General features: G+C 45.5%; 1 protein-coding gene and 1 long non-coding RNA gene across 4 annotated transcripts in view; one reads left to right on the top strand and one right to left on the bottom strand.

The window, feature by feature from the left end:
- Nucleotides 1-798: 798 nt before the first annotated feature.
- BMP2 (bone morphogenetic protein 2) overlaps nt 799-27,328 on the bottom strand; it is a 203,634-nt gene continuing 177,104 nt past the window's right edge. Inside the window, exons 5-6 of one of the 3 annotated variants that reach the window (XR_007202348.1) lie at nt 2,040-2,393; nt 799-1,670 (exon numbers count right to left, since the gene is read on the bottom strand). Coding sequence is in view for 2 of the 3 variants with exons in the window: in XM_048297633.1 (XP_048153590.1) it covers nt 2,339-2,393 (55 nt within the window). In the remaining variant the exon portion in view is untranslated. Of the gene's footprint in view, nt 1,671-1,968; nt 2,394-27,328 lie in introns of those variants that run through there. The other 2 variants (XM_048297634.1, XM_048297633.1) reach the window with 2 other exon arrangements.
- LOC125323066 overlaps nt 17,383-27,328 on the top strand; it is a 31,438-nt gene continuing 21,492 nt past the window's right edge. The window contains exons 1-2 of the long non-coding RNA XR_007202350.1: nt 17,383-17,465; nt 24,625-24,787. This is a non-coding gene — a long non-coding RNA (uncharacterized LOC125323066). The remainder of the gene's footprint in view (nt 17,466-24,624; nt 24,788-27,328) is intronic.

The raw sequence follows: 27,328 nt of genomic DNA on the forward strand, positions 1-27,328 counted from the left end.
CCGGCCTTGATTTATGAGTTGAACTATGACAGGGAACATGTAAGCAAATAAAAACAATGAACTGAGAAAAAAGCAAATATACTGTTGATTTGGCACCGCATGAATCATGAAGGCAAATCTGAGAGGAATAGGAGGAATGAGCTTCAGAGTGATGGATTGGGAAAAGGGATCTGATCCCTGGGTAATGAAATGTGAGGGGGTCTTGCCTTATGCTGTTGACCCAGAGGTAGCCTGGAGGAGAGTGATTCCTTCTGACTATACAGTGTTAGTTAAAACAATCCCCTGGGCTCAAATATCAGCTATTAAAATAAATTCAGGAGACAGAGGAAGTGATGTTTATAAGTTGGAAGTTTGAGCTGCTTTTTAAACAATTGTGGATCTACAGATTCTGAATTGGAAACGTGATACGGCGGGAAGAGGGCAAGAGGAAATGACAAGAGGGTAAACTGGGGGTGAGGTGGTAAAGAGCATGGAATTGAGTGGGATAGCAGTCTTTTGGGGGTGGAGGGAAGAGGAATTCTCACAGGGCCAAGCAGAGAAACCCCCTACACATATTCTTGCTTCGCCTCTTCCGTTCGAGGTGCCGTGGCTGTATATGAAGATGCCAGAGAAACTCAGACATCCCAAAGACAACAAGGGCACATCTGGGTGTGTTTGGATTTGCAACCATAATTATGAGAGTTGGTCACTTTTTTCAACAGAACATTTTTCCTCCAGGAACGATTTGCATTGAAACTGAGGTCTTCTGTGGAAAAATGGATGTGGCTTAGTTTTGGGGAGAAAAAAAAAGTTGAACTATTTATTTAATCAGTAATAAGACCAAGGATGTTAATCATCTTAATAGAACTCCTTCAATTTAGTTGCAGCAGCAGCAATACCACTCCCAAAAGAAATCTTTAGCAACAAAATAAATTTTTTAGTTGACCACTGACCAATTTTGGGTTTGGAACAAGAGCATTTTTTATGATAGTGACATTTCCCTTAAGTAATCGCTTGAGTTTCTGCATTTCTCCAGAGCATTATTGGAAAACTGAAACTCTAATTTGGGTAGCAGCGTGACCCAAACATTGTGGCAAAGCACTCAGAATGGTTTTGCCTCTGCTCTCTTGCATTACTGTGTGATACTAAAACAAGATGCTTTTCCTGCTGTACCTATTTCTTTAGCCTGGAATGTAGTTAAAACAGAGGATTTCTTTCCTACTGAATGAATGTTACACAGAACTGGTCTTGTTTTGGTTTCTACCTACCATAGTTATTTATAAGTTATTTATAAGTTTGTTACAGAAGTTATAAAAATGTAACTAGGAAATGCTATTGGTGAGTCTCTAGCAGGTGGATTTGGATGTTATTCACAATCATACAGTGAGCCTCCATGCCACAGCTTCCTTTTTTTCTCCTTGTGCTGCTGGAGGTGTCCCGTGGCTTTTCCAAGTGACCTTTCACCATTTAAGTTCTTGCTTGTGTCTGATAATGACACACAAGCAAATCCCCATCTGTTCCCATGCACATCCCTATTGGGTCTTTTCTTGTACTTAGTATTTCCACAGAGCTGCTCCAGTAGGAGAGTCTCATGCTGAGACTGTTCCTCTGCGATTTACGAGCAGGATTGGTGCCTGGAATTTCCCAAAGTGCCAGTGAAAGACAGGCTCAGGGACCTCTTGTATACAATTCTGAAAAAAAAAAATGTGAAAGGCAATGAAATCTGAGCTCGGGCTTTCAGAGACAACTTGACAAGTCAATTGCCCTGTTAGGAGTTGACAACAGTGACCCTGATAGTAGAAATGATCCGTTTCCTCTGGTTTAATTTATCACCAGCAGGATTCTGAGTAGCTGCTCAGTAGCACAATTTTCAGATACTGATACAGCATCAATCCCAAATGGGACATTTTGTGAAGGGAGAGTTTACTTACATTCAGAAAAAAACCCACAACCCAGAACCAATCCCCAGGAAAAAAAAAGTGCCCCAGGAATGTTCAACATGTTTATTGTTAAGGGCTGAACCTGATCTACGTGAAGCCTCGCGTTTTAAAATTCCTTACTCAATATTGGATGCTGGTCCATGGTGTTGCTCTTTTTCCTTAGGCATTTCAGTGTTCTCAAATAATTTCAGTCTAGAGATGTAGGGAGCAGTGTTCTCAGTCATTCAGAATTAAAGGTGAACAAAAAAAGTCCTTACAACATATGTCTGGGGAAGAACACAAATAGAAGAATTTGAATTTACTTCAGTAGCATACACAGTCTACTTTTTTCCATTTCAAAAACACTGACAGGAAAGATGTTTGGGTTTGGGGGCCCATTCATGAAGCTCAGATGTTTTGTGGCAGTATTTTCAGCAATGTCACCAGAAGTACTTTTGCAGGGATGCTGTGTTCTCAAGATCCCAGGGACAACCACTGGAAGAGGAAAAAAATAGAGGAAAAGCAAATTTAGAAAAATGTACTTGAAATATTTTCATTTTACACCTTTTTATTTTAATCTGAAATTTGATAAATCAGCCACCAATGAAAAATTTTAAATCCAAACTTTGGTCCTGCCTGGTGCATCTCCCGCATCTCTCCTGTTTTAGATACCACTTTCTTCCTGTCACTAATCCAGAAGATATTTCACGGGTGAGAAGCTGAGCCCCAAGGACGGCAGGAGGGCAGAGGTGGTTTAGAGCTTTATGGTCTTAAACTGGGAGCCTGTGCTCCCTATCCAGTCAGGGAGTGCAGCTCTCCTGGAAGTGCTTTGGTTCCCCCCAGCCCATCTCACTCCTCTGGCTCTAATGGAAGCCTGAGCTCTTTAATAGAGCCATTGAAATTCGATGTTTTGAGTTAGGTGGGTGAATTTCCCCCCCCCTGGAGCAGCACGTTCAGATTTATACAGGAAGTCTGTGGCAGAGGCAAGAATTGAACCCAGCTTTTCTGTGACTATCTTTTTATTCCCAAGCTTCCAGTTAAACTGTAATCCATCTTGAACCACTTACTGGAAATAGTTCCCTAAAAATAAATTGAAAGTCTAAGTGATCAGGAAGTTTACCTAAACTTCAGAGGCAGGTTAATATGAGAGTACTTTGGACTGACTCCTTGGAATGGCTCTTCTTGGAGAGGGCAGAGCATTACGGGTGCTCTCCACTCCTCCATGGAATTGCCTCGTTAGTCTGCTCCTGGAGATCAGTTGTTCCTACCAGATACATCCTTCCAATTCTTACGAAAAAACAGGCGTCAGTGAGATTTGGGCTACTGATTAAAAAATGGAAATAGAGGGTCTCAGACAGGAAAGGGACACTTTGCAGAAAGTACTGAAAAGCATCTTATCCCAGCATATTGCAAACTTGGATTTAGTTATCCAGGAGCTGTAGGAAGGGACATTCCCAGCTCCCTACAGCCAGCAGGAGGGTGATGCTTCTCACCAAGCCCTCATGACCAGGAGGGAGGTTTGCAGCCTGTCCTGCTCTTCCTCTGGCAGGGCTGAGTGGGGGCCAATTTCCAAGGCAGCATTTTATGTCACTGGCATTATCCATAAGTGGCTTTGGAGCGGGTTTGCTGGGAGAAATTAGCCCATGTCAGAAGACTGACAAACCTGAGAAGTAATTTGGCCTCTTATATTTGAGCCAAATTACTGCTGAGCACAATACGTGTGCTGCTAACGAAGATGAGACTGTTAAAAAAGGTGACAGGACAAAAGTTAACAGACAGAACTAAACTGTTACAATTTTGACAGTTTAGGGTTTTTTTAAAAAAACCCTCAGCTTGCTGTAGTCTTGGAGCAGCTGCAGGGAGGAGGGTAGGAGCAGCAGAACAACCTGCTCTGATGTGGAAGGGACTGGGTTGCAAACGTAGTTTAGGTGACAAGATTATGATAATGCTTTTTAATATATTTATTACACATATATAGAGATATATTTTTGTGCACGTGTGGGTGCAATTTAGTAAAATTATTGAATGTGGAAATACACAAAAGAGTTTAAATTCCAGTAGGGTCACTAATTTCATTGCATTTTGTGGTTTCTGTCTGAAACAGCACATTTCAGCTGCAGAGTGGGGCAGAGGGGCACTTGTGCTTCATCCAGAGGCAGAGCTGTCCTTTTGAAAATGAAAATCCTTAAACCAGCTCCATCCAGTCTGAGGAAAGTCAGACATTGCCTAGAATTGGTCAGAAAACAACCAAAGGGGTTTTTTCACCCTAATGTACGTAAAATCTCCATGGGAATGTTTACATTAGACAAGTGCCTGCCAGCTTTACGAGGACAGCTAAATCCCACTGGGGACATTGGATGCCCCTGAGCCTTTAGGCTGAGGTGAGTTCTCACCAGAGCATGGTGCAGAGCCTGTTTCCTAAGTATGGGGAGCAAAGAGGTTTTGTTTTCAGGGATGCTCCGTCTCCACATCCCAGGGAAATCTCAGGGCAGGAAGGTGGGTGGTTTTGCGGTTTAAACACTGCACAATGAACCCTATCCCGACAAAATGCAAACCCCATGGAAGGTAGTGTGAAACCTGCCTAAGCTGGAAACCTCTAAATCTGGCCCAAAAAAATGCCATTCCCTGTGTTTCCTCTCCAGAGACAACATCCTTTTTCTCACCCCAGGCTTCCTATGGAGATCCAGATACCTGTGTGTCTGTATGCACAGGTATATGCACAAAAAAGCTTTTTTACAAGGAAAAGCACCCCCGGCACTTGCTAACCCCTGTGCTGAGGGCAGCTCTCCTGTAGGGTTCAAACCTGCCCGTGATAAATGTGCTGTTGTTCTGGCTGCAGGTTTTTATTTCTGGGGATATCAATTGGATTCTTATTATGAAAGCAGAAAATTGGAGTTACATCTGGTGGCTGACACATGTGACAGTATCACTGCGAGGAATTCCAGTTTCCTGAAGCTTTTCAATTAACTCGGAGCACTTTTCCTCAGGTGCTGCGCACTCGGGTTTTCAGCATGCGCCTGCTTCCAAGTTGTAAATCAAGGAGTGGGTTATTGTACTTTCCTAGGAGCTCTTGTGCCAGTAAAATGAAACAGCAAATAATAAACCCCAAGGAGATTTATATAGCCCGAGTTGATGAAACAATTACTTTCTCATTCCTAGGCTCGCTCAGAAAGGTGGGTTAAAAATAACTGAAAATTTACAAGAGCCTAAAACCGAATCTGAAAAGTACAACCTCAGCAACTTATTGGGCTCAGCCTAGTGAGCGCCAGATTTACTGTTTGCAATTTCTTCAAGTTGTTCGGTCTTTTTTTTTTTTTTTTTTTTTTTTTTTTCAACTGCCCCCTCCCCAGGCTGATGACAAGCCTTGGCAAAAACATCTGTGCAAATAAAGCAGGGGAAAGAGTGGAGGGACCTGGCCAAGAGCTCTCTGTGTCTGCTATGGCAAAAATGTTTGATAAAAGCATCCTTTCCCCTGAAGCCTCTTGGGTTGCATCTCATGTGGCAGATGAAGATCCTGGTTGGGTCATGGGTGCAAGAGCCTCAGCTGGGCTTCCCAGGCTGCTCAGAACAGGGCTGAAGAAACCTCCACTGTTCCTTTGGGAGGGGGTGAGTGAGGAGCCTTAACCTGGGCAGGGTGGTAACATCTCCCCTGGGGCTCCAATCTCTGCACCCAGCACTGTTAATGGCTTGTTCATTGTGATTTTTTTTCCCACTCAATACCTGTGCCATGGTGGGAGCAGAGACCAGATCTGGTTTTGCAGAGCTGTCACCAGCTGAGCCTGACCCATGGAACGTTTCTGCCAACAAGGACCCGGTGTGGAGGATGTGTGTGAGGGTTTAGGACAGGAGCCTGCAGCAGTGAGCCCAGCAGATGCCAGGGCTCCAGCAAAACACAGTCAGCGTGTCTGGGAGCAGGGCAGGGCAGAGAGAGACCAGCAGGGAGTTGGGACTGAACTGCAGTGCTCCAAAGCACAGGCACAGTTATCCCAACCTGACCCATCGGCTTGATAAGTGGTCTGCTGACAGCGTTGCGATTAAGGTAACAGCACTTTCCAGTGGGGAGGTCCCACATTCAGCTGGAGCACTTGGGGTAAGAAAGGAACAGGTCAGTGGCCATTTCCCTCTATCCCTGGTGATGGCAAATTCTTGAAATAGTGCACTGCCCCTGCTTTTGTTCTGCTGGTACTGGTGAATACACTGGGAGCATCTCCTCTTGCACAGCCAAGATGCCGTTGTGTCCTGGTTGTCCTGTTCCTCTGTTTGAGCTTCCACGGGTCTGTCCTCTGTGTGAGTCATTCCTGACTCACTGTCACGTCGAGGACATGCCAGGTCCCCACACACCTGGGGACAAACACAGGATTGTTGTCTCTGTGTGACCCCCAGCCTTGATCACAGGGGGTTCAGACCCTTTGGAAAGCATCTCACTCTCTGCTTCCTACCGAGACCTCCCAAGGAAATGGTGATGTGCTCTGAAGCCCTGCTTCAGGGAACATTTTTGTCCTACTCTTCCTTTTCTCCTGGAATATGGGCAGGTGAATAGCGTGTTCCAGATTGGAGCAGCGAGTCCTGCCCCTTCAGCTCTGCATCACACCATGTTCCACCTGCTACCTCTATCCCAGCAGTCCCAGGTGGCCAGCTGGGATGCTGGCACCTCCTTATCAAAGGCTACTGGTGAAAAAAGCTTTAGCCTACATTTTCCTGTACAACTTTTGTAGAGTTCATTCTAAAGGCAAGGTGGAATGAAGAGGTTTGTTTGGTTTCCAGAGATGTTTTTGTCATAAATCAGGAAGAACACAAGAACATAGAAATGGGCTATTAGATGGGGGAAGGACATTTTGTTTTCCTTTCGATGGAAAGTTCTTTCTCTCTACAAATACGTTTGGGTTTTTTAAAATACTCTTTCTTTTTTTTTTTTTTTTTTTTTTTTAAGGAAGGAAAGCATCAACACATTGCTTTCAGCTGGCCCTGGGACATCCTTGTGACTGTCCCCAGTGAAATTCGGCTCTCCCCAGCCAGAGGCCATTCCCCAGCCACCATCAGGCTGCATCTATCAGTGCCACAAATCCTCTAATTAAAAATGGTGGCTAAAATAATGATACACATTTTAACGGGCCAGTTTCCCCTCTGAAGGTTGGCATGTGATTCTTATTTTCTGTTATATAAATCTAAGGGTGGGATTTTTCAAAACCACTTGGTTCTGCCCTAATTCTTCTCCTATTGATGTCAGTGGGACTCTCTTACCCCTGGACTGTAATCGGAGCAGTTAAGCCAGCACTGAGAGCTTATGAAAACCACATCCTAACTATGCTCCCAGACCTCACCCAGTTTTCTGCTTTCATGGCATGAAATTTGTTTTCATCCTATTAGATGTGCTGGAATGCTGATGTCCAAAGGAAGCTCCCAGGGATTGAGCTGAATATTAATTCTGGCTGGGCTTGGCTTTGTGGGTTACGGCTGAAGCGTTTCTGTGAGCGTGGCGGGGCCTCTCCTGGCACAAACGACATCAGCGGGATCAGGACAAGTCAGAGCTGGGCATACCCTGCTCATCCCAGGGCCTCAGGATTTAGGGAAGGCACAGGAAGCACCTTGGTCTCCAGGCAGACACCTGCCTGGACCAGATGACTCCACCAGCCATCCCAGTGCCTGTGTCCTCAGTGCTGGAGATGAGTCTGCTGTGAGTGGGTTTGGGGCAATGTACCTGAAGTAGTGCTTGCTGCCACTCTTATGGAAATTGGTGCCCCAAATCTGAGTGAGGGATCTTGGCTGTAGGTCCCTGGAGCTCTGTTGGCTCAGGACACATCCAGCCTGCTGAGAACTATGCTGGGAAACAGCTTGTGTGGGGATTTTTCAAGTAATTGCACTTTCCACACAGAACCATTTGGGTAGAAGATACCTGTTCATTCTTCAGAGAGAAGTGCCAGGTTGCTGCTCCCCAGGAGCTTGATCAGTGCTTTTCATTTTGATGCTTTTTGGGTATTTTCTTTTTTTTATCATTTTTGTTGTTGTCATTTATTTGATGTGTCATCTGCAGTTGCTCTAAAAGTTCTGCTTTGCTTCTTAGATTCTTGGTAGAAAGTTGACCTCTCTTCTTTTATGAAAAAGAAGCCAAAAACCAAACCAACCGAGAACCAACAGAACAGTTCCCTAATTTTAGGGAATTTTTGTCCTCTTAATGTCATTGTACCACCTTGCCTGTCAGGCATGCTGGCAAAATCCTGTCTTTTGTGCTTGAGTTAATTTGGAAGCAACCAAGGAGAGGGAAAGGTGGCTGTGCCAGGTGATTTGCTCATGCTCAGCAGCAGATAAAATGTGATGGATCCCGTCCCAGTGACCTCTGCCATCTGGGGACTTTATTGGGAACCTGGTGGAGAGTAAAATGATTCCACCAGTGAAAGTTCATCATAGGGAAAAGCTTCCACCCCAGTCTCCATATCCCAGAGATGAAACCAACTGGAAAGAGCTCCAATCCCTCTCCCTGTAGCCAAGAAAGTAATTTTGTGTTCCCTGCACAAGCTGGACTGAACTCGGCCCACAGATGATTGCTGCTGTTGATCCAAATCTCCCAAAAGGCTGGTGTATTTTCCTGCTAATAAATGTCCCACAAATGTTTTGAATTTCTGCACTCATTAGGGCTTAGGGAGGCTATTTGTCAGGACCAAAGACGTCTTCCACAATAAACCAGCAGCTGTCTGCAAAGGGTGAGGAGACGTTTGTTGCCGTGAGCTGAGTCTGCTGTCAGCAACCAGGCCCCTGACCAGCTCTAGTAAATGTTTTATTGATTTAATATTAAATTAACTGCCTGGGCATAAGGAGTGCATTATTTTTAATGGCATTCTGATATTAGGGACTGCAGTTTGCTAGAATGCACCTGTAAAATTAGTATCCCCCAGTATTCTGCAGGAGCCATAAAACGTAATGCTCGTGGTGCTCCGGAGCTCGATGTGGGTAGGGTTACACGGGACCCACTTCCACCCTGACGGCTGCACCAGTTCCTGCTGCCACAGGAGGAGGAGGTCAATCAGCTCAGAAGGCTCATTCCAAATTCATCTCCTCTTTGCTCTGAAATGGGGTGAGTGGAGCCTGTGAAGTCTGAGTCCTAATCCCAGAGCATCGTGTCTGACAGGGCAGCCTCTGTAGGGGGGCAGTGCCAGAGCAAATTCTTTTCCTCAGTTTTTGGGTTTTTTCAGTAAATGGAATAAAGGAGAAAAAAAATTACAATTAAAAAGCATCATTTGTTCAGCCCCAAATGTTTGGAATTTATCATTTTAGTGAAAGAAAAGGCATTTGGAGACAAACAGATCTTGACATTTAAATAAACAAGCACATTCCTTAGTGTAAGAATGAAAATACTTGAATATTTGCTCATTTCAGTTTTTAAAATTTTTTTTTTTCAAGAACTGGACTGTGAATTTAATACAGGGAAAAATTCAGCCCAAACAAAAAATAGTTCAAATACAAACTAAAGTCCTCCATAGCCACTCTTTTCTTGTCCTTAAGGTGTGTACCTGGTAAATGCTGCCTTTGGGTTTATGAAGGCTGTGAAAATGCCACGTTTGAGCTGTTTATGTTTTTTAACTCCCTCAGAAAATGTTCATGACAGAGTCATATCTTCTTAAATGGCCTTCAGTGGGGGATTCTGAGAAATCCTGGGATTTCTGGGAAGTTCCTTTTACGTGGATTTCACAGTGATGAATCACAACTCCGGAACAAGTATGGATCCAGAGTACACCAACAGGCACAAAACCATGATCTTAGTATGTCCAACTTATAAAAATAAAAACCTTAAATTAGAAGTTGACAATGTCAGGAGATGAGGTGTGATACCAAATTTTGTGTATTTTGTCATTGAACTTGCTTTAAAAACTGGAGAGCTGAGGGGTTCTGAGTGACCAGGTTAATTCCGAGCGGCAGCCGTGGGTAAAACAGCGATCCAAGTGGATTGGGACCAAAATGGGCACCCAGCAGCATCTGATACAATGCAGTTTTCCACTGCTTTCAGCAAGATCACTCTCTTTATGCACCTTATTTGATGATCCTGCTTCTGCAATTGCTTTCTTGGACATACCTGTCAATGAAATCCATGTTTTCTTACTCCTAAGGCAAATGTTGACAAGAAAAATGTATTTTTTGTCATGACTTTCCAGGTGACATCTAAGTTTCCTTCCAAAAAAAGTTGAAAATTTCACTGAACTTACTTTTTCCAGTGTTTTTGGCATCAAAATTCAAATATCTCTGCTCTGGGGAAAAAGAGGGAAGATGGCACAGAAAATGCAAACATAATTTAGTAGAGATCAATCATTGTAAATATTGTCAGTCCAACAGACAAGGTTTTTGTAGGACCCAATAATGAATTTCTGAGGTGACAAAGTCTACCCAGGACCTCTCTCTGGCTCTGAAGCTCATGAGTGCACCGAGAGCATGGAGAAAACCACGGAGAGAGGATCTGGGCAAAGATTTCTGTCGGCTTTAGTAGGTACTAAATCTTGACAAGCTGCTGGTTTTTATAACATGATGTTGATGTTGTTCTTCCCTTCTTTGCCCACCTTCCCTCTTGGCATGTGACACTCATTTGCCACCTTTCCTGTGGCGTTCAGAGGTGAGCACAAAAGGGGGGGTCACTGTTGGGTGATCGCTTTTTGGTTGACAAATACAGATAATTCCTTGCCCAGGCAACTTGAGCTGACGGAGTCAAACCATACTTTTTTCAAAGGATGTGGTGGATTTACTTATTTGTGTTTCTGTGTTTGATTTACTACCACATGATTTCATTAAATAAGAACTTAAAATGGGGATTTCTGCCAAGCAACTTTAGGCAAGGCCCATATTTCACAAATCCCTAAATTTGAGGGTGGTGGGTGGGGGAATAATCATATTTTTCTAGCAGATGTCCATTCTGCCTGTGGACTGGAGTTTGGGGTGGTTTGTTATTACTGTTGTTGCTTTAAAAACCTTGTAAAATGATGTTTATTTTCCTCCTATAAGATAATGAACTTGAATTTTTCAGTTCCATGAAGTTGCTGATAACTGTAATGGCTATTCATTCTCTAATTAATAACAGCATCAGAGGGAATAAAGGAGAAATCTTCAAACAGACAGCATTTCAGGCTTGAGCTGGTTTCAGATTCAGGCAGGATTTCTTGGAGCTCTCCCCTGCCCTCCTCCAATCTAAGGCCATGCAGCCCATGTTTGTTGGTATTTTTAAGTAGATAAAAGTATGTAAGAGAGTTCCTCCTTTTAACTACTGGATAGAAAATCCATATCCTGGTAGCTCAGCTGTCCAGATCATGTTAAATTTCAGTGGAAGAAAATAAGCAAATGCAAAGAAGAAAATGCCAAAGAAAATGCAAGGAGGGAAGAAAAAGTGATGTAAGTTGGCCAAGAAATAAGTTACATTTCCTGGCCCAGGCTCTGCGGTGGTGTAAATCATCACCACACAGCTTCAGCGTAGCCATTCCACTTCACCATTAGGATGGCTATGGATGCAAACTGAGGTCACAAAGTGATGCCATTGCTAAAGTTGGGCTGAGGAGAAAGGCACACTTGGGCAGGTCTTGTCTCCATTTCTGAACTGGGTATCCACTCCTCTGCTCGAGAGGGATTTCTAGGTGACACCCAGCACGGAGAGGTTTGGGGCATTTTGGTGGTCCTGGTCCGCTGCCCACTAACCATCCCCAGCAGACTGCTATTGTTGCTTTGAACTATTCCAGATGAGGCTCTGGAGATGTTTGGGAAGCCACTCCTTGGAGCTTGTGCAGCTGCCCCAAGCTCAGGGTCCAGGCCAGCACACACAGCCCCTCACCAGAGCAGGCTGGCTAGGCAACCTCCTGTGGGTCAGCCTTAAGGATTCCTTTCACTTCATTCTGCTCTTTCTTGGCCATTTTGGGTTTGGCTTCAGGTGACAAAGACCATCAGCCATCTCCCGCCCAGCACGTCATGCCACTGCTGGCCTTTCAAACATCTGAAGCATTCTGGCCAGTGGCAAGAGGAATTGTGTTTACATCTTCTCTGAGAGATGTCCAGAGTTGAGAGAAAAAAAAAATGGCCAAGACAGTGCTTTTGGCTTATTGTTTGAATATTTAAAGACATTGCATCTGGAAAGTATTCCATTAATTTGTGGCTAGCACCCATATATCAAATTCATGAGCTTCCAAGTAAACAGCTGTCACTGAAGCTGCCACAGAGGGAAATTGGCACTGCTGGCTTGTGGTGAGCAGAGAGGGAACACGCTGGTACAGCCTAATCCAAGGAGGAAACATTAACCCAGATGTGTAGAGGACAATGAATGAATTGTTCTTTAGAGCTCCTCAGCTTCTCAGCTGGAATAACACGAGACACAATTAAGGCCTCAGACTATTCTGTTCCCTCACACGCATGCACAGAACTACACACACCATCACAGCCAGGAAGATGGGGTTGCATCCTACAGCTATAGACCATAAACCAGCCTCTGAGTTGTGTCTGAGGGACAGCTGCCATCTGTGCTGGAGGCAAATCTGTCTCCAGGCTGCTTGGATCACGTAGCTGTTGTTTGATATTCACAGAGCTTGGAACACCAACACCCATTGCTTCTTCAAGGAAGATGCCAGGACCCATCCAGGTGTCGGTGTAGCAGGGGGCGCAATGGGGTGATTGTCAGAAAACTTCAGGTACTATGGGGCTGGTGGCAGTGCCAGGGGCCTCAGCTGGAGCTGGGATTTCCCGTGGGAGCAGCTCAGAGCAATGCAAGGAGTTCCAGCTGAAAGTGCCAAGGTGAGGGCTCAGCTTTGGGTTTCAAGTGCTGCCGGGGTTGGCAGAGCTGTTTGTTGTGCAGCCCGGGCCTGGTAGTTCCAGTTGCCTGTTCGATCCATCTGTTTTCCATGAGGTGCTCAAGTAAATGAACCCATTAATGAAGAGGAATTGTGTACATGGAAGTGTGACAGAGACAATACCATGATTCGTGTTTTCTTGGGAGGGGGGGTTACAGAAAGGTTGGAAAACCCCATGGGTGCATTGGGGCACCTGGGGAGGCTCCAGCTGACATGGAGGAAATGCAGCAAGAAGGGTTTCCCATCCCCTTTCCAGAAGGGAGGATCTGAGGCCTAGAGAGAGGAGGTGAGTCCTCCAGTGAGGTGGTTGCATCAATCTCAGGGGAAACATGGATGACACGGGAAAACCCTTTCCTACTCCTGCCCAAAAGCTGTTCTGGCATCTGCTCTGGATGCTCTGGCACCCCACCGAGCTTGGGATTTACTTTCTGTTTACTACCCAACCCAAAGTGGGTTTGAACTGGTGACCTAAAGGTGAAAGGCTCTGCATCTTATTAGAATTACTGTGAGCTGCTGAACAAGTCCCCCATGGCAGTTAAGATTTGATTATGGTTCTAGAAAATGCTCAGCTTTTACAATTAGTGTCAAAGCAGTGGTAAGCCCCTCTTTGATTCCTGGGTGTAGGCTCGTGCTTTTCTTAACCTCACACATATGCTGGCATATTTACAGTAAGTGCTCAGGGGTTTGTTTTTTTTAATTTTTTTTTTTTTTATTTTTGAATTAAAAATGAAAGTTCCCCAGGGAAATTATGCAATGGGAAATAGCCACTTCAATAAACTTGACTCACACGTTTTATTGATTATGGTAAATTTAATTATTCTATTTAAACCTTGCTTACACACACACAAAAAACCCCTATCCTTTTCTTCCTACATGTTTTTTCCTGTTTTTGTATCCCTCTCTGCAGACCAAAACTGTGCTATATGTTATTTTAAGCTTTTTAGAGAAGAAATACTCAAGGCTAAGCTTCTTCCTCATAATTATAAATAAAAATTAGAGTACCTACCATAAATCTTTCTCAAAACATCTTCAAATTGAACTACTAATTGTGAAACAGCAGTAATTATGGCTTTTAATGTAGCTCTTTTGCCTCTGCCATATATTATGTGCACCACTTTCACTAAGGGAGACAATTACTCAAGTGCAAAGGATGTTAAGAAACCCCAAAATAACAACAAAACATAGAGCAAAATCAGTATTTCTCTTCCTCGTGACTTCATTAGGTGACACTGTTTGTTCTCTTGATACTCAGATATTGCCCAGAGGTTTTAGTCTTGTTTGGAGACCACTGCACTGAGGTTTTTAGAGGCTACTGCCAAAAGGCAGTGAAAGAGCTGCTGGTTCCTGGGTCATCCCTGGGTCTGAAAACTTATTTCCCTTTTCCTTCTCTTTCAGGGAGCTTCTGCTACTTCTTCCAACCTGCTGAACTATGTTCAATCCAGGTAATCACCTTTTTCCTTCTTAAAGTTATGAACAGTCTCCCCTTCCTGGGGAAATGCAGTTATTCATTACCTTGTGACTGTTCCCATGACTGGGTAGTGTTCCTGTGGATGCAGGTGTGTGGGACTGAGGTCAAAGCAATCCTCCATGGCTAGAAATTAGGGTGTGGGAAGTGGAATTGTCCCTAGAGATGAAGATTTAGAAGTAATTCCCAATCTGTGCTCCCTCTTGAATGAGGGGCCTGTTCAGAACCAGCCCATCACAGCAGTGAGACAAATCACAATTGGTCTTCCTCCCCGATACTGCAGAATGGTCAGGAGAGGGCTACTTGGGGTTCTGGAAGCTGAGTTGACCAGTTTTGAAAGGGGAAGAAGGACCCAGTGTTTGTTCAAGGCTTTGCTCCTTCTGGATCCATCTTTCATCCAAGTTCTTTCATGAGACTGTCAGACCAGGGCTTCTCTGAACCCCTCAGCCAAATCCTCATCTGGTAAAATCTGAAAGAACCCCATTTATTTCAAGGGATCCGCACCCCCTCAGTCTGTGGGGGAGCCTGGAAGGAGCCAGTGAGAGCACTGGGATGCCGAAGGTGAAGTGATGGGGCTGGGATGTGGAAGGTTCTGGAAGCTGCAGGTGAGCAATATCTCCTTTGCTCTCCTATGGTTTCTCTCCTGGTGGCACATTGGACTGCCACCATTCTGAGCACAGTGATCAACCTAGCACCCTCCCGGGTATCCCTTCTTGGGAAAAGATGGACTTTGGGAAAAGATGCCATTTGCATCCTTGGGTTTCCTGCATTACAGTGTAAGTGATTCATTCATCATATTTGTCCCATCGCTTCAAGAAGAAAATATAACTGGGGTATTCCATATCCTGGTGGGTTTCAAATTTATTTGCTTTATTCATAAAGTATAGCTGGAAATAAGTATTTGCATATTTCTAAATGACCTACACTTAAAACTAACCACTTCTGATGTGAACTGGCGAGGCTGACATGAATTAAATGGATTCACTCCAGTTTGCACCAGCTGAGGATTAGGCCCGGAGATTCAAGCACGCTCTGTTGTGATGACCGTGAAAAGAACTTTGATTAAAGATGAGTTTGGAAGCAATCAAACCAAAGCATAAGCCTGGCTGATTTCATTTGTTTCCCTGGCAAGCCATGGATTTCTGAGAATGCAACCTTGTTGCAATATGTATTACAGCAAATCCTTCAGCTGATGAGCCCTTTGCCGCAGATGTCACTCTCTGTGCCATAACTCCCCAAAACATTTCCATTTCCTTCTCTGTATCTGTCACCATGCTTGCTCTGGCCACCGTGGTGGCTGATCCCAGACTCAGCTTTTGGCCTGGATGACACTCAGAATTTGCAGATGGGCCAGCCTAGGACACGTGTTCCTGCTGGGATCGGCTCTCGTCTCCCCCCTCGCTGCCTCCTTAATGAGACTGAGAGGGCCTGGACCAACAGCCAGCTCCTCAAATGGCAACAAAAGCCTCCTTGTCACTATGCAGGCTGGCTCAAAGTGGAGAGGAAAAGGGGATTTTTTGGCAGAGCTGTAGATTGCAGTCACAATATACAGCTCATCACCTATTGCTGCCAGTGATGCTCTCTGCTCAGTTATAAAAGTCACCTCCTTGCTCCCCTTTCCACAGCTGTGGCCATGGGCTCAGTGAGGATTGGCACACCAGGAGCTATTGTGGGTGGCTCCCGTGGTGATACAGAGAGAGACATATGAGCAATACTCCAAATGGAATCCCTGACAAGAAGGAACTTTGAAACCTGACTTAAGAGTTCAAGAATAAGCCCAGAAGAAAAATTCTTCTTCTACTTTCCCTCCTGAAAAGTGAGCCTGAGTCAGTTGTCTCCATTCCTGCTTTCCATGGTCTTGTATAAAACAATCTGCATGAGAACTTGAAGGTGAAAAAGCCAAAAGCTTCGTGCTGTAAATCTTGAAATGGCACAATTGCAGCGCTCTTGGCATTTTTGTTTTTCTTCTGGATGTTTTCCTCTCAAAGCAAAGTGCAGTCAAAAAAAGCAACCTTTTTTTTGCTCAGTGATTCCCTTTTGGCATGTTTCCAAGAAAGAGATGTGTATTCCTTATATTTAGCCTGTTAACCACATGCATATATGGTTATTCTGAAGTTTCACCAACCCTTTCTATTTACTACTGCTTCAGACAAAGCAGGATCCAAGTGCTTTTGGAATCCTTGCTATCCCAACACACACAGACCTCAAGGTTGGAAGGACACTGCAGTATTATTTCTTCCCTGCCCTTTGTTATTAACATTATTATTAGTGGCAATAGCAAATGCTGTCCAGTGTGGTGCTGCACATCTTCAGCTCCCATGGGAGTCCCTGACTCCATAGAGGATACGTGCCTGGGATGTACAGGCACTGTGGCCAATCCTGGCCACCTGCCAGCCCATCTCCAAATGCAGGAGGAAGAGGGGCATTGCCACAGAGGGAGAACCCTGGGGTTAAGGTGCTCCTCACAGGCAGGGGATCCCAGGGTGCTTTGGGAACATTTTCTGCAGTGCCTTAGTCCTGGTTAGTGCTGAAGATGCCCAGACACAGTGTGCTGACCACCTGCTTTGTTTCACAGCAGCACCATCACATTTTCTTGAGCAAGAAATATTAGCTCTCCTGCTCTTCACAGGAGTCCCTTGATCTCATGGGGGTAAAGAAGAGCTTGATTTTTCACTATCTCTTCATATTCCTTTAGCCTGTTTGATTCACTGATTCATTTGTACACTGCGAGTTACATTCAATTTTTAAGCTTTATTGGTTTTCCTTTTTCTGTTTCTTTTTATTGTTATTAGTTAGCTCCAGAAGGAACAGCCTCGGTTCTTTATCTGCCCATAGGCACAGGCACGTGGGTTTCTTACTTTGCCATCCCTTCCCAAGATTTCCTTACGTTCCCCTAGAATCTATCTGTAACATGCACTGCAGAGCTGCTCCCCAGGAGAAAAGGCTGAGAGTCCTACATCAGTAGCTGAGCTGAAGCAAACCTGGTAAGGACAGCCCTGTACCCTCAGAGCCCTCACCAGCCCCCTTGGCCATGGGGACATTATGGCTGATCTTCCTGCTGGCCAGAAGCCCCGTCCATGTCACTGCAGACCCAGGCATGTCCAAGACAAGAGCAGCTGGTCATGCCCCATCTCTCCTACTGCTCTTTTCTTTTTCCAGACTTTACTATGTTTATCCTCTTAGCACCTCTGTAATTATCTCCCTGTAACAGATGAGAAACAGAAGAACATAGAGGTTTTGCAATTTGAGCTGGGCCACGCAGGAGCTCTTTGGCAGAGGAAGGCAGCCTCCTGAGAGGTGAGTAATGTCCTTTTGTCAGTCCCATTAGACTCCTGGTTGTATCCTCACACACCTAGAGACAAGCCCAAAGTCACTGAACCTGACCGTTCTGGGACTGATGGCAGCCTTCCACCACTGTCCTCCCTAGTCCCCAGCACAATTCCCAGAGAACTGCAGAGTAATTCCAGTCGGATTCACTTTGAAGGCTCAGGTCTTCTTTATGCCAGCACTGTAAACATCATTTTAGTTTGATAAATACACAGAAAATTCACAAAAGCTGCAGCCATGGTGTGCAGTGTCCTGCAGACTAAGTTTGCCCTCACAGCTATATTTTAGCCAGTGTGACTGGAAAAGGGAATCAGATGGTGCTTGGCTTCGAATGTGTGTGTATGGCCACTCTACTGAGTGGTTAAACCCAGGAGAACTTTACCAGGAACCTGACTATGGCTTTAGACCCTGAATCAGCAGCAGGAGTCGAGCGGAGGCAGCTGCGACAGCTTCAGGGAGACTGAGCTGAGCAAAGACACTGTAAAACAGAGCAGGAGACCAGGTCTGCTGAACATCCTTCCTGCTGAGTGAGTCAGCAGCAGGTTAATTAGGCATAGCTGGGCAGGGAGCAGCAGTTATGACAGAAGAGGCTTTAGTTGATAGGATCATTTTCAGCACAATAATATTAATTAGCAATTGCAATAGGGAGCATGAGGCAGGTGGAGCACTTTCTGTCAAGGTATTTTTGTAAGGAATTAGCCTGTATAAACACCCATTGTAAGTACATTGTCCTTGTCAGGTGTAATAACTGCCTGGGCACATGGCATCCCTGCTCACAATGGAAAGATAATTAAAGACGCAATTCCACACTCCGGTGCTTCTCCCAGCTGCTAATGGTGTCACTGGAGAGACCCAAACAATTATAGTAGGAAAACACTGGGGGACTGTTAACAGTGATTTCCAAAGTGTGGACAATAAATAGATTGAGAAAATGCTGTGAGCGTTGAGCCAGCCTTGGAAAAAGCTAGAGGAAAAACTGTATTTCTGACGCAAACATGGAAATTTGAAATGGGAGTGAGGTGCCTAAACATCTTGGAGGAACTTAGACCCTGAGCTTGCTGAAGCCAAATCCCACCCTAGCCTAGAAATAATTTCATATTTCACAGCCTTCACATTTTCCTCAGATGAATGTTGTTCTTAGAAGCTTATACAAGGAGGGCGAATCCTGAAGACATTACTTAAAGGAAATTTCTATTCATGTCGCTGAATAGTCACTACTGATAATCCTGGTAATAATTCTCATGAAAAACTGTGTTACACTGCATGTTGTAATTTATGATGTACAGCAAATAGAATATATTGTATAACTCAATATTACAGGTCTGCATTACATACCTGCAATATTATGCTCTGGTAATTAAACCAATTAAAGTGCAGTTATGAGCTCATTAAACCCAAGAAATATGAGATGTCAATCAATTCTATGTTTATCAAGATAAAATCTTATCAAAGTCAAATGATTCAGGCCTTCAAACCAAGTGTTCATTTATGTCTCTCTTTAACACTCCCTGAGAACATGATCCAGAAAATGCCTGTATAGACAGATGTGACCTGCGCACAGTTCTGCTGCACAGGGAACTGCTGCTGGATATTTTTACCTCCTTGGTTCCCATGAGTCATCCGAGTGGGATATTCTGTTGCAATCATAATGTTTTAAATATTTAACACCATCACATGAGTCTTTGCAGATCTGATACAAGCAAAGCACAGCTCCCAGTCAGGTATGTGAGTTTTGCACGTTGTCCCTCAGAGAATGCCAGAATGACTTGGGCCGAGCTATCCTGCTGAGGTTAGATGCCTTTTCCCAGGTGCTGCAGTTCCTAAACTGGTCCTTGCAGAGTTGGCAGGTCTAGCTCTCCCTCTCGGCTCAGAGGTGATCCTGAATTAGTTCTTTTGAAGTCACCTGGGACTGCTGCCTGCCTGCCTGGAGCAGAACATTATACTCTGGAATAAACATACTTGGGGCAGAAATTTCCTTCCCACTCAAGTTCTCCCATGGCTTTTATAGTGGGGATAAGGTTTTGGGCAAAACCTCACTGCCATCCCAGTCAGTTGCTGGGAGTGTTTGGTGGAGCTGAGTGACGGCAAGTCTGGGCTGTTGCTGTGTGTCGAGAGGAGAAATTTGGTACAGCCATGGTGGTGGTCACAGGGGCTGCAGAAGGAATAGTTCAAATCCTACAGAGAGGCAGCAGAGGAATGGCAGTGACAGGGAGTAATTGAGCTGGGTCCTGAGAGTGTCAGAGATATTTCAGGCTGTGGAGGGCAAGGATTGCCCTCATGTTGTGTTTGTACAGCATCTGAACACTCAGCAGGCCTTGGTCTTGACTGTCATCTCTAAGGGGGGCTCTAACATAGGCAATAATAGCACTGATGATGATGATGCTGATGCTAATGAGAATCTGATGATAGTGACTTTTTCACATGGTCCAGAAAAGCCCCACGCCTCAGGTTCAGCTCATCCAGGGCAGAGGAGCTGTTTATGTTTACACTGATTTCTGGTGGGAGGAGAGTGTCATGCCCAGAGATCAAGTCCACTGGGAGAAAAGAGAATTATGGAATGATTTTTCTACTGTGAGTAACAAGATTATGATCAGAAAAAGGAGGAGGGAGAGAGGAAAATGTAGATAATATTGTTATTATTAAAATGAAAGAATTTGGATGTAATCATAGCAGTTAGGGAAACGTGTTTTTAAAGACCTTGAGAGAGGTCATAATGAGAGTTTACTTTGTAGATCTAATCACAGTTTACAAGACCATATTCCAGTTCCCAGTGGTGTCCATAGTGAACAGCAGGACATCAGTCATTTTCCAGATGTGGCTTTTCCCCCAGAAGGAGAACAAAACCCGTGAGAAGAACTGGAGTGACCCAGCATTGGGAGAGCCTCTAAACTCCTTTTGTCGGGGATGCCCTCACAAATAGTTTGGTTGTTGCCTGGTGACACTGGCGTAAATTCTTCTCCCATGTGACTGAGCCCACAAGAGAAAAGGAGAAACTCGGAGAGAGATCATAGGTTCTAATTTTATGGAAATGTCTTCATAAAACAGAGCTGAAGCGTGCATACCTGATGAGCATTTGGAGCCACATCAGTAGGGGGGGAGAGGGGAAGGATGTTCGGTGCCAACAGGGCACCTTGTGAAATGTGCCAGTGCAGAGGAGATCACGATGTAAGCTTTCTCTAACTTCAGCAAGCATGTGCTTGTGTGGCCCCCCTTTGCTCAGATCCTTCCCTCATCCACCCTTGGGGCATTGCCCCAGTCCCACTGCAGCACAAGCACTTTTCAGGGCTGACCCGTGGGAGTGTTCACAAGGGACTGTGGAATCACTGCATATTGTCCTGGTTTTGCTCAGAGAGAGTAGTGGTTGAGGGTGCAGCCCTTCGGAGGAGTGGACTTGGAAAAGTGGAGGAGGAAAAACGATGTTCCCCAGGAAAGGAATGTGGAATCATTTGGTGTCTTCTGGAGGTTGTTCGGGCAGCCTGGAACCCTTGCTCCAGGTGACTCTTTACCTCTGCCTTGTGTGCTTTGTGCCCATTTTGTGACTGACATCAGCTGAGGGAGAGGAGCTGCCACAGTCTGGTGACGAGACAGCAGTTCCTGATGTCACCCTGATGCAGCTGACTGACTTGGCTGACTCTGGAGGAGCAGGGAACAGTCTGAGATGCACCAGAAGCAGCCAACTTGCCTGCACGGTGCTTTCAGGTAGTCTCTAGCTCAGGACTGGGCTTTGCTTGCACCTCTGGTTGCAGTCAACATATTGTTACTTCCCCACAAGAAACGGAGGGATTATGACAGTCACATCTTTCCATAGGAACAAGGAGTAGAGTTTCCTAATGAGCTGGAGAGGGAAGGAGGAAATCTCAGTCGGGGACTGTTCCTCTCAGGGCAATGGCACATCAGGAGCTGCTTGGCCAAGCGAGCTCTGCCTGCCCAGGAGCTGCCGAGCCGAGCGGGAGAGCGGCTCCAGCCAGGGCTGTGCCAAGGAGCAACGTGCTGCTTTACATGTTACTGAGGATTGGGCCAGGGGCTCGGAGGAGAAAAGGAAAAAGCCCTCATGGGAGACGGCCTATTTTTAATGAGCCCAAACTTCTTCCACAAATTAAGTGAAATATTTTAAAAGGAAACAATATTACTTTGGTTTTATTTGTTGCAGCTACTTAGTTACAGCTCCACGTGGACACAATTAATGGAGGAAATAGAGTATTTTATAAGCCCAGGACTCTGAGATAGATATTTTGTGACCATGTGAAATTCTTTGCCCTAATCACCGTACATTCCATGGGAGAAGGTTGTATATTGCTGAAGATTATTAACCTGGGTTCCAAAAATGTGTCTAGTCATTGAATGGCGAAGGTCAAAAATTCTCGTGGCATTACTCAGCGACAAAGTTTGCCCTCCACTTTCCACTAAATTCCCTGCTGTCCATCTCTGGTTCAGGTCTGTCCTGATAAAGTATTCCTCAGCAAGAAAGAGAGAAATGTCCTTTCTGCTGGAGCAAGTTCGATTTCCCAGATCCCTTTCAGACTCCCTGCGACTTCACGTAAATCACTTGGACCTTTAGCACCTTATTCCTCCATGGTTTGGGATTTTTTAAATAGAATATGATTTCCCCTTTATTTCCTTATTTACAGCATGATTTTTTCACGGCAATGAATGATCTTGTTTTGGGGGTACCTAACACCAACCTCTCTGATCTTCGCTGGTCAGAGAATGAAAACAGATTGAGGTAAAACCTGGGGATGAACACTGTTTAGATGAGTTTCATTTCTGCTCTGTCCTGCTTTCTTGATGATAGGCAATGACAAAGAAGGCACCCTTAGAAAAAAAAAAATAATGTTTTTTCATTCTTCTGGGACTGCCTCAAATCTCAGAGATGGGACCCACAAAATGGGAGTTCTGGCAAGAGCGAGTGGGGCAGCAGGGTATGATTTCTGGATGGAGAGAGCTGATCATTTCCTCAGGTGATACAGGTCTATGGGCCTCATTTATCAGCCATCCCTTCTCCCAGGCAGACCTAAATATTCTGCCTTTCAGCTCCCAGAGCAGTGCTGGGCAGACTGCATTGCAACAGGCTGTAATCTCTGCAAATGTCCCGACAGCGAACCCAGCAGAGGAGTAAATAAACAAACACCCCCCTTCTCCTTCCCCTCCGCCCCATGATAAATTTGGGTTACTGTACACGTCACTGCTCGGGCCGTGCAGGGCTGCTGTGAATCCATTAGTAGGGCAAGGGTGAGTGACTTCTGACTTCAGCGACCCTTAAAGTTAATCCAGCATTGTAGGGGCAGAATTAAATGTGATGAGCTCAGAAAGTGTGATAAAACCAGATTTAAGTGCACAGCTGGACAGCAACCTATAAAGGCAGAATTTAAAACCGTAATAAAAACTTTGTAATCTAATTACGACGGCAGAGTTAAAGGTGAGGTATTTGCAGCATGATTCACATGCACCATGGCTAACCTCTGACATCTTGAATATATTATGTGGTTTCTTCACTACAGGAGTAATTTTTGAGTTACTCTCTCACACTACATGGTTCCCTACATTTTATTCTCGTGCACTGTCTCTGGAAGTTGCAGGGCAGGGCAAAAGCCTCTGCCTTCCTGTACTTCTGGCTTGAGGGGTCTCCAGGCTGCTCCTCCCCACACTCTGGGCACCCGGGCAGGGGTTGCAGCAGGTGCACGACACCTCCAAAATATTGCAGCTCCTGAGAGAGTCCGAGGAGAAATCGCAGCAAGAGTGGCCACGTCTAGAGCTGGTTTTAGCCTAGCTAGAGCTTGGATGCAGGATACAGTCCCAAGCAGCATTGTTGTCATCCTGTCTTTGTTGCAATTGGCACCCAATTAACGCCACCACTGATAGCAGCGCTCTCTCTGATTTCAATGTTGGCTTGTCCAAACACTAAAGGGAGGGGAAAAACTGTGAACCCTGCCTGGCTCTCTTGGACTGCTGCCATTGACAGGGCTTGCTTTGCCTATCTGGTTCAGAGGGCTCTCACCAGGATGGGCACTGCCAAGTGAGACAACAACCTCAGATCCAAGTCTTCTGTCTGCCAGCAGAGGGGTTCAACACTAAAGCAGGGCTCTTCCCTGGCTCTCATTAAGCATTGTCCAGCATCCCAAGAGCACATCATGTGTCTGGAGGCGTAGTGGTGGGATTTAAACAAGTTTGCCCAAGTTGGTAACAGTTGGGCAGTTCTCTAGGAAAGGCAGCTGGAGAGAGCTCGCTTCCTTCAGCCAGCCTATATCGAGATAGAAATTTCAAATTAGGAATCTACCCCATGTGATAGTTCTGATTTTTTTTTTCTGCATCCCAAGCACCATCTCAAAAATGCAGCAAAAATGCCAGAAGAAAATCTTCCTATACAAAGTCTGTAAAGCTCTACACTGGGGGTTTTTTTGAGCTAAAATAACTTGGTGGCATTTTTGAAATCAAGTTGCATTTCATTTCATTCTTTTTGAATTTAGCTGAAAAGCTTTAAGTCTGACTGGCACAAGCTATATGCCTATAGCATAATGCTTACAGGAGGGGCTGAGGACAGCCTTGTCTGTAGAATCAGCATCCCAAAATAAACTACATCCTCCCTCAAGGCAGTGTGAACCCAGCTGATCAATCTCCACAAATGTTGTTCTTAAACTGATGAAATATTTCCCATGTTTGTGAAACCAAACTGAAACAGATCTGTTGCTTCGGTTTCCCCAATGAGTAAACCAGTAGTATTTTTCCTCAAGGAAATGAATACGTTTTTAGGATACTGTGTTTCATAACATGTCCCTCTTTTTCCCCTTTTATGAAGCTAAGAGGGGAACAGCAGAGCCCTCAAGGACACCCTGTGAAGGGTTCAAGGTGGTGCTCTCCCAAAGGAAGAGGGGCATTGGAGAGCCGATGGCTAAAATAGGTGATTGATATCAGCAGTGGGTGGGAAAGAGGTATGGGCTGCTCTTGGAACGGGACTGCTCAAAATTCCAAGTACCTTTGTGATTGTGGGCCTATCTCAGTGCTGATATTTAAGAGACAGAGATCTGCTTTTTGCTTTGGGGAGAAAAAGATGTTATGTGCATATATTGAGTTTCCATATACACTTCTGTTAGTCCTGAGATAACTTCATCCCAAACTATCCTTCTCTTCCTAGAGCTGTACAACAGCCACACCGGGAGAGAACCCTGCACAGGACACAACAGCTTCTAAAATGTGATCAGGGACTACCAGAAAACACCACAACAAATACCCCAAAACACAGGAAGGAGCCTGCCAGCTGCAGGAAGACAGCGAGGATCAACAGAGCAACATCCCAGGTACAAAGAGGGTGAGATCCCACGGAGCCCAGGCCAGCAGCCACACACTGCTCCGGTGGGGTTAGAAATCCCATCCCGTATGGCAGCTCCAGCTCCCACGTGCTCCTGCTCCCTGTATAGGGAAAGAATAAGGGAGCATTTAACACCCTTAGTCTGCAAGATACAGACAGGAGGTGGTAAATACCTTGATAAGGAAACTGGAGTGAAAATACCCGCTTTAGGCAATCCAGATTTTATCAGGGAAGTATGCAGGAATGAGTAACTGCCTGACATGCAGATGTGCCTCTGCACAGTGCCAGCAGCCTGCCAGTCCCCACATCTGGCCCCAGGCGACACGCTCCCATTTCCAAACCCATGTGATTTCGGGGGTATGTTGGGGAGGTGTTTTTGCGTGGGGTTCTCACTTAGGCAATGGCAATGCCCAGAATGAATCTGCAGCTCCATGCCTGGAAGAATCTCTACACTTAGCACTGGAGACTTGTTTTTCTGCTGTTAGAAGCAGCTTGCCTTGTGAGCGAAGGCTGTTGCTCTGCTTAGCAATGACATGCATGTCACAGCATGGGAATCCATGTATGCCGGTTGAGAACAAGATCCTGGAATCCAAGGGCTCGGCAAAGTCATAAAGAAATTAATCCTGTGTATTGTTCAGTGAGTGGATGGCGTCTTGTGGACCATTGCTGTCGCTGTCACTGTGGGACCAAGAGAAGACTTGTGCCCAGTCCCATAATTTGTATCTGCAACATGAGTCAGAAATTTGGTGGGAATGGTTGGAAACTGAAGTGCTGTGAACTGGCAGAACGCATAAATTCACATGTGAGGAGGTATGGAGATGGTGGGGAAGGAACTCCAGGGAAGCTGTAACAGCACCAAGCCTGTCAGAGTTCAAGGAGTGGATGATGCTTGTAGTCGTATGGTTTAGTTTTAAATAGTCCTGTGAGGAGGCAGGGAGTTGGACTCAATGAACTTTATGGGTCCTGCCCAACATGAGATATTCTGTGGTCTGATACAGCCAGTTTGAAGAATTATTGCTTGGTCTCTTACTGTAGCCCTGGACTCCAATAGAGGACAAAGGAGTGTTGGCTGTTCTCCCTCATACTCCAGTTCTCTAGGGAACCCATTGCGTGGGCTGTCATCAACCAAGGTGGAAATGGCTGTTCAGAGAGCCTGTCCCTGCTCTGGCAGTGCTCTTCAGGTGTCTTACAGGCTTTTGGACCTTGTTGTTTTATTTTGGCACTGATTCTTCATCAGATTTTCAGTAGAAGAGAAGGCACAACCAGGTCATTACTTGGTGGGAAGGGGAGAGTAGGAAGAGCTTGGCAGCTCAAAGGGATGTGCTTGAAACCTGAACAAGGAGAGAGGAAAGCCTTGCTGAAATGATAAGGGGTTGGGGCAGCACTCATCGCTGTGCCGTTCCAGGGGATTGGCTGCCAAAGGGGCACAGGCAGTCTCCTTCTTGGGGTGGTGCTTAGTGGGGCTAATGACAACCATAAGTAGGAAAAATATGGATGCTATTGGAGAGAGAGGCCCAGGAATGGATAAAGAATAAATTGGCTGTGCTGTGTACAGAGAGGGCCAAACAGATGTTGGGCCTGATCCAGAGCCCATTGAGTTAATGGAAAGGCTCCCTTTGGTTTCATTGGACGCTGCCTCAGACCCATTCCAGCTTCACAGGAAGCAGTGGAGACCAAGAGCAATAACTCGCGGTGGCTGGAGTGGTGTGAGTTGCAGAGGTGTGGGCAAGGGGGGTTCATGTTGAAAACAGATGGGTCTGACAGACCAGTCCCTTTGGGCTGGGTAACCCCTCTGCCCGCTCCCCCCACCTGGCCATGAGCAGCCTCATGTGGGTTTGGTCCTCTAGCCAACATTTGGCATAATTCTGAGCAGAACTGGCCTTTCTGCCTTCTGATGTGCCCTCCTACTCAAGGAGGTTTCAGTGTGATGTTGTGGTGGCCCAGGATTTAGAAACCAGTGATTCAAGCCATCCACAGAGAAGGAAGAAAGGAGGTCTGCTGAGAACTGTTGACCAGGGAAGAATTTTGTTGTGGACCAGCAAAAAAATAATATAAAGCAGGTGTTTCTGCAATTGTGAGACATTTGTAAAGCCAGTGTGTCCAACAAGTCTCCCACTCACATTCTGGTCCACGTGACATGGCAAGGTCTGACACAGAGGACCGCAAATAGAAAATATCTCTCTGTACTAGTTGGCGTGCACCACAGCCTCCCTCCCCTTCTGCTCTCTGCTTTTCTGTTTATTTAGGTGTGTGTCTTTGTTTCTGTTTTTACATTTAGCACAAGTGGAGAGGAAGCGGGATTTCATACAGCTTAGGAGGCTGGAGCTCACCACGCTTCAGAGCATGGGCCTTTATTTGTCCTCACTCCACAGGGCAAGTGTTCACAGGCCAGACCCTCGCTGGTATGAAGTGCCCCAGGCTCCACAAGAGCTCCCTCCTCTGAGCCAGTCCCTTTGAGGAGGCTTGTGGTATCCAGAGATGCAGGCACAGGCCATGCTTAGGCCAAGCTGGTCTCATGGTTAGGAGTGGG

Source organism: Corvus hawaiiensis, chromosome 3 (genome assembly GCF_020740725.1).
Source record: "Corvus hawaiiensis isolate bCorHaw1 chromosome 3, bCorHaw1.pri.cur, whole genome shotgun sequence".
Classification (NCBI taxonomy): domain Eukaryota; kingdom Metazoa; phylum Chordata; class Aves; order Passeriformes; family Corvidae; genus Corvus; species Corvus hawaiiensis.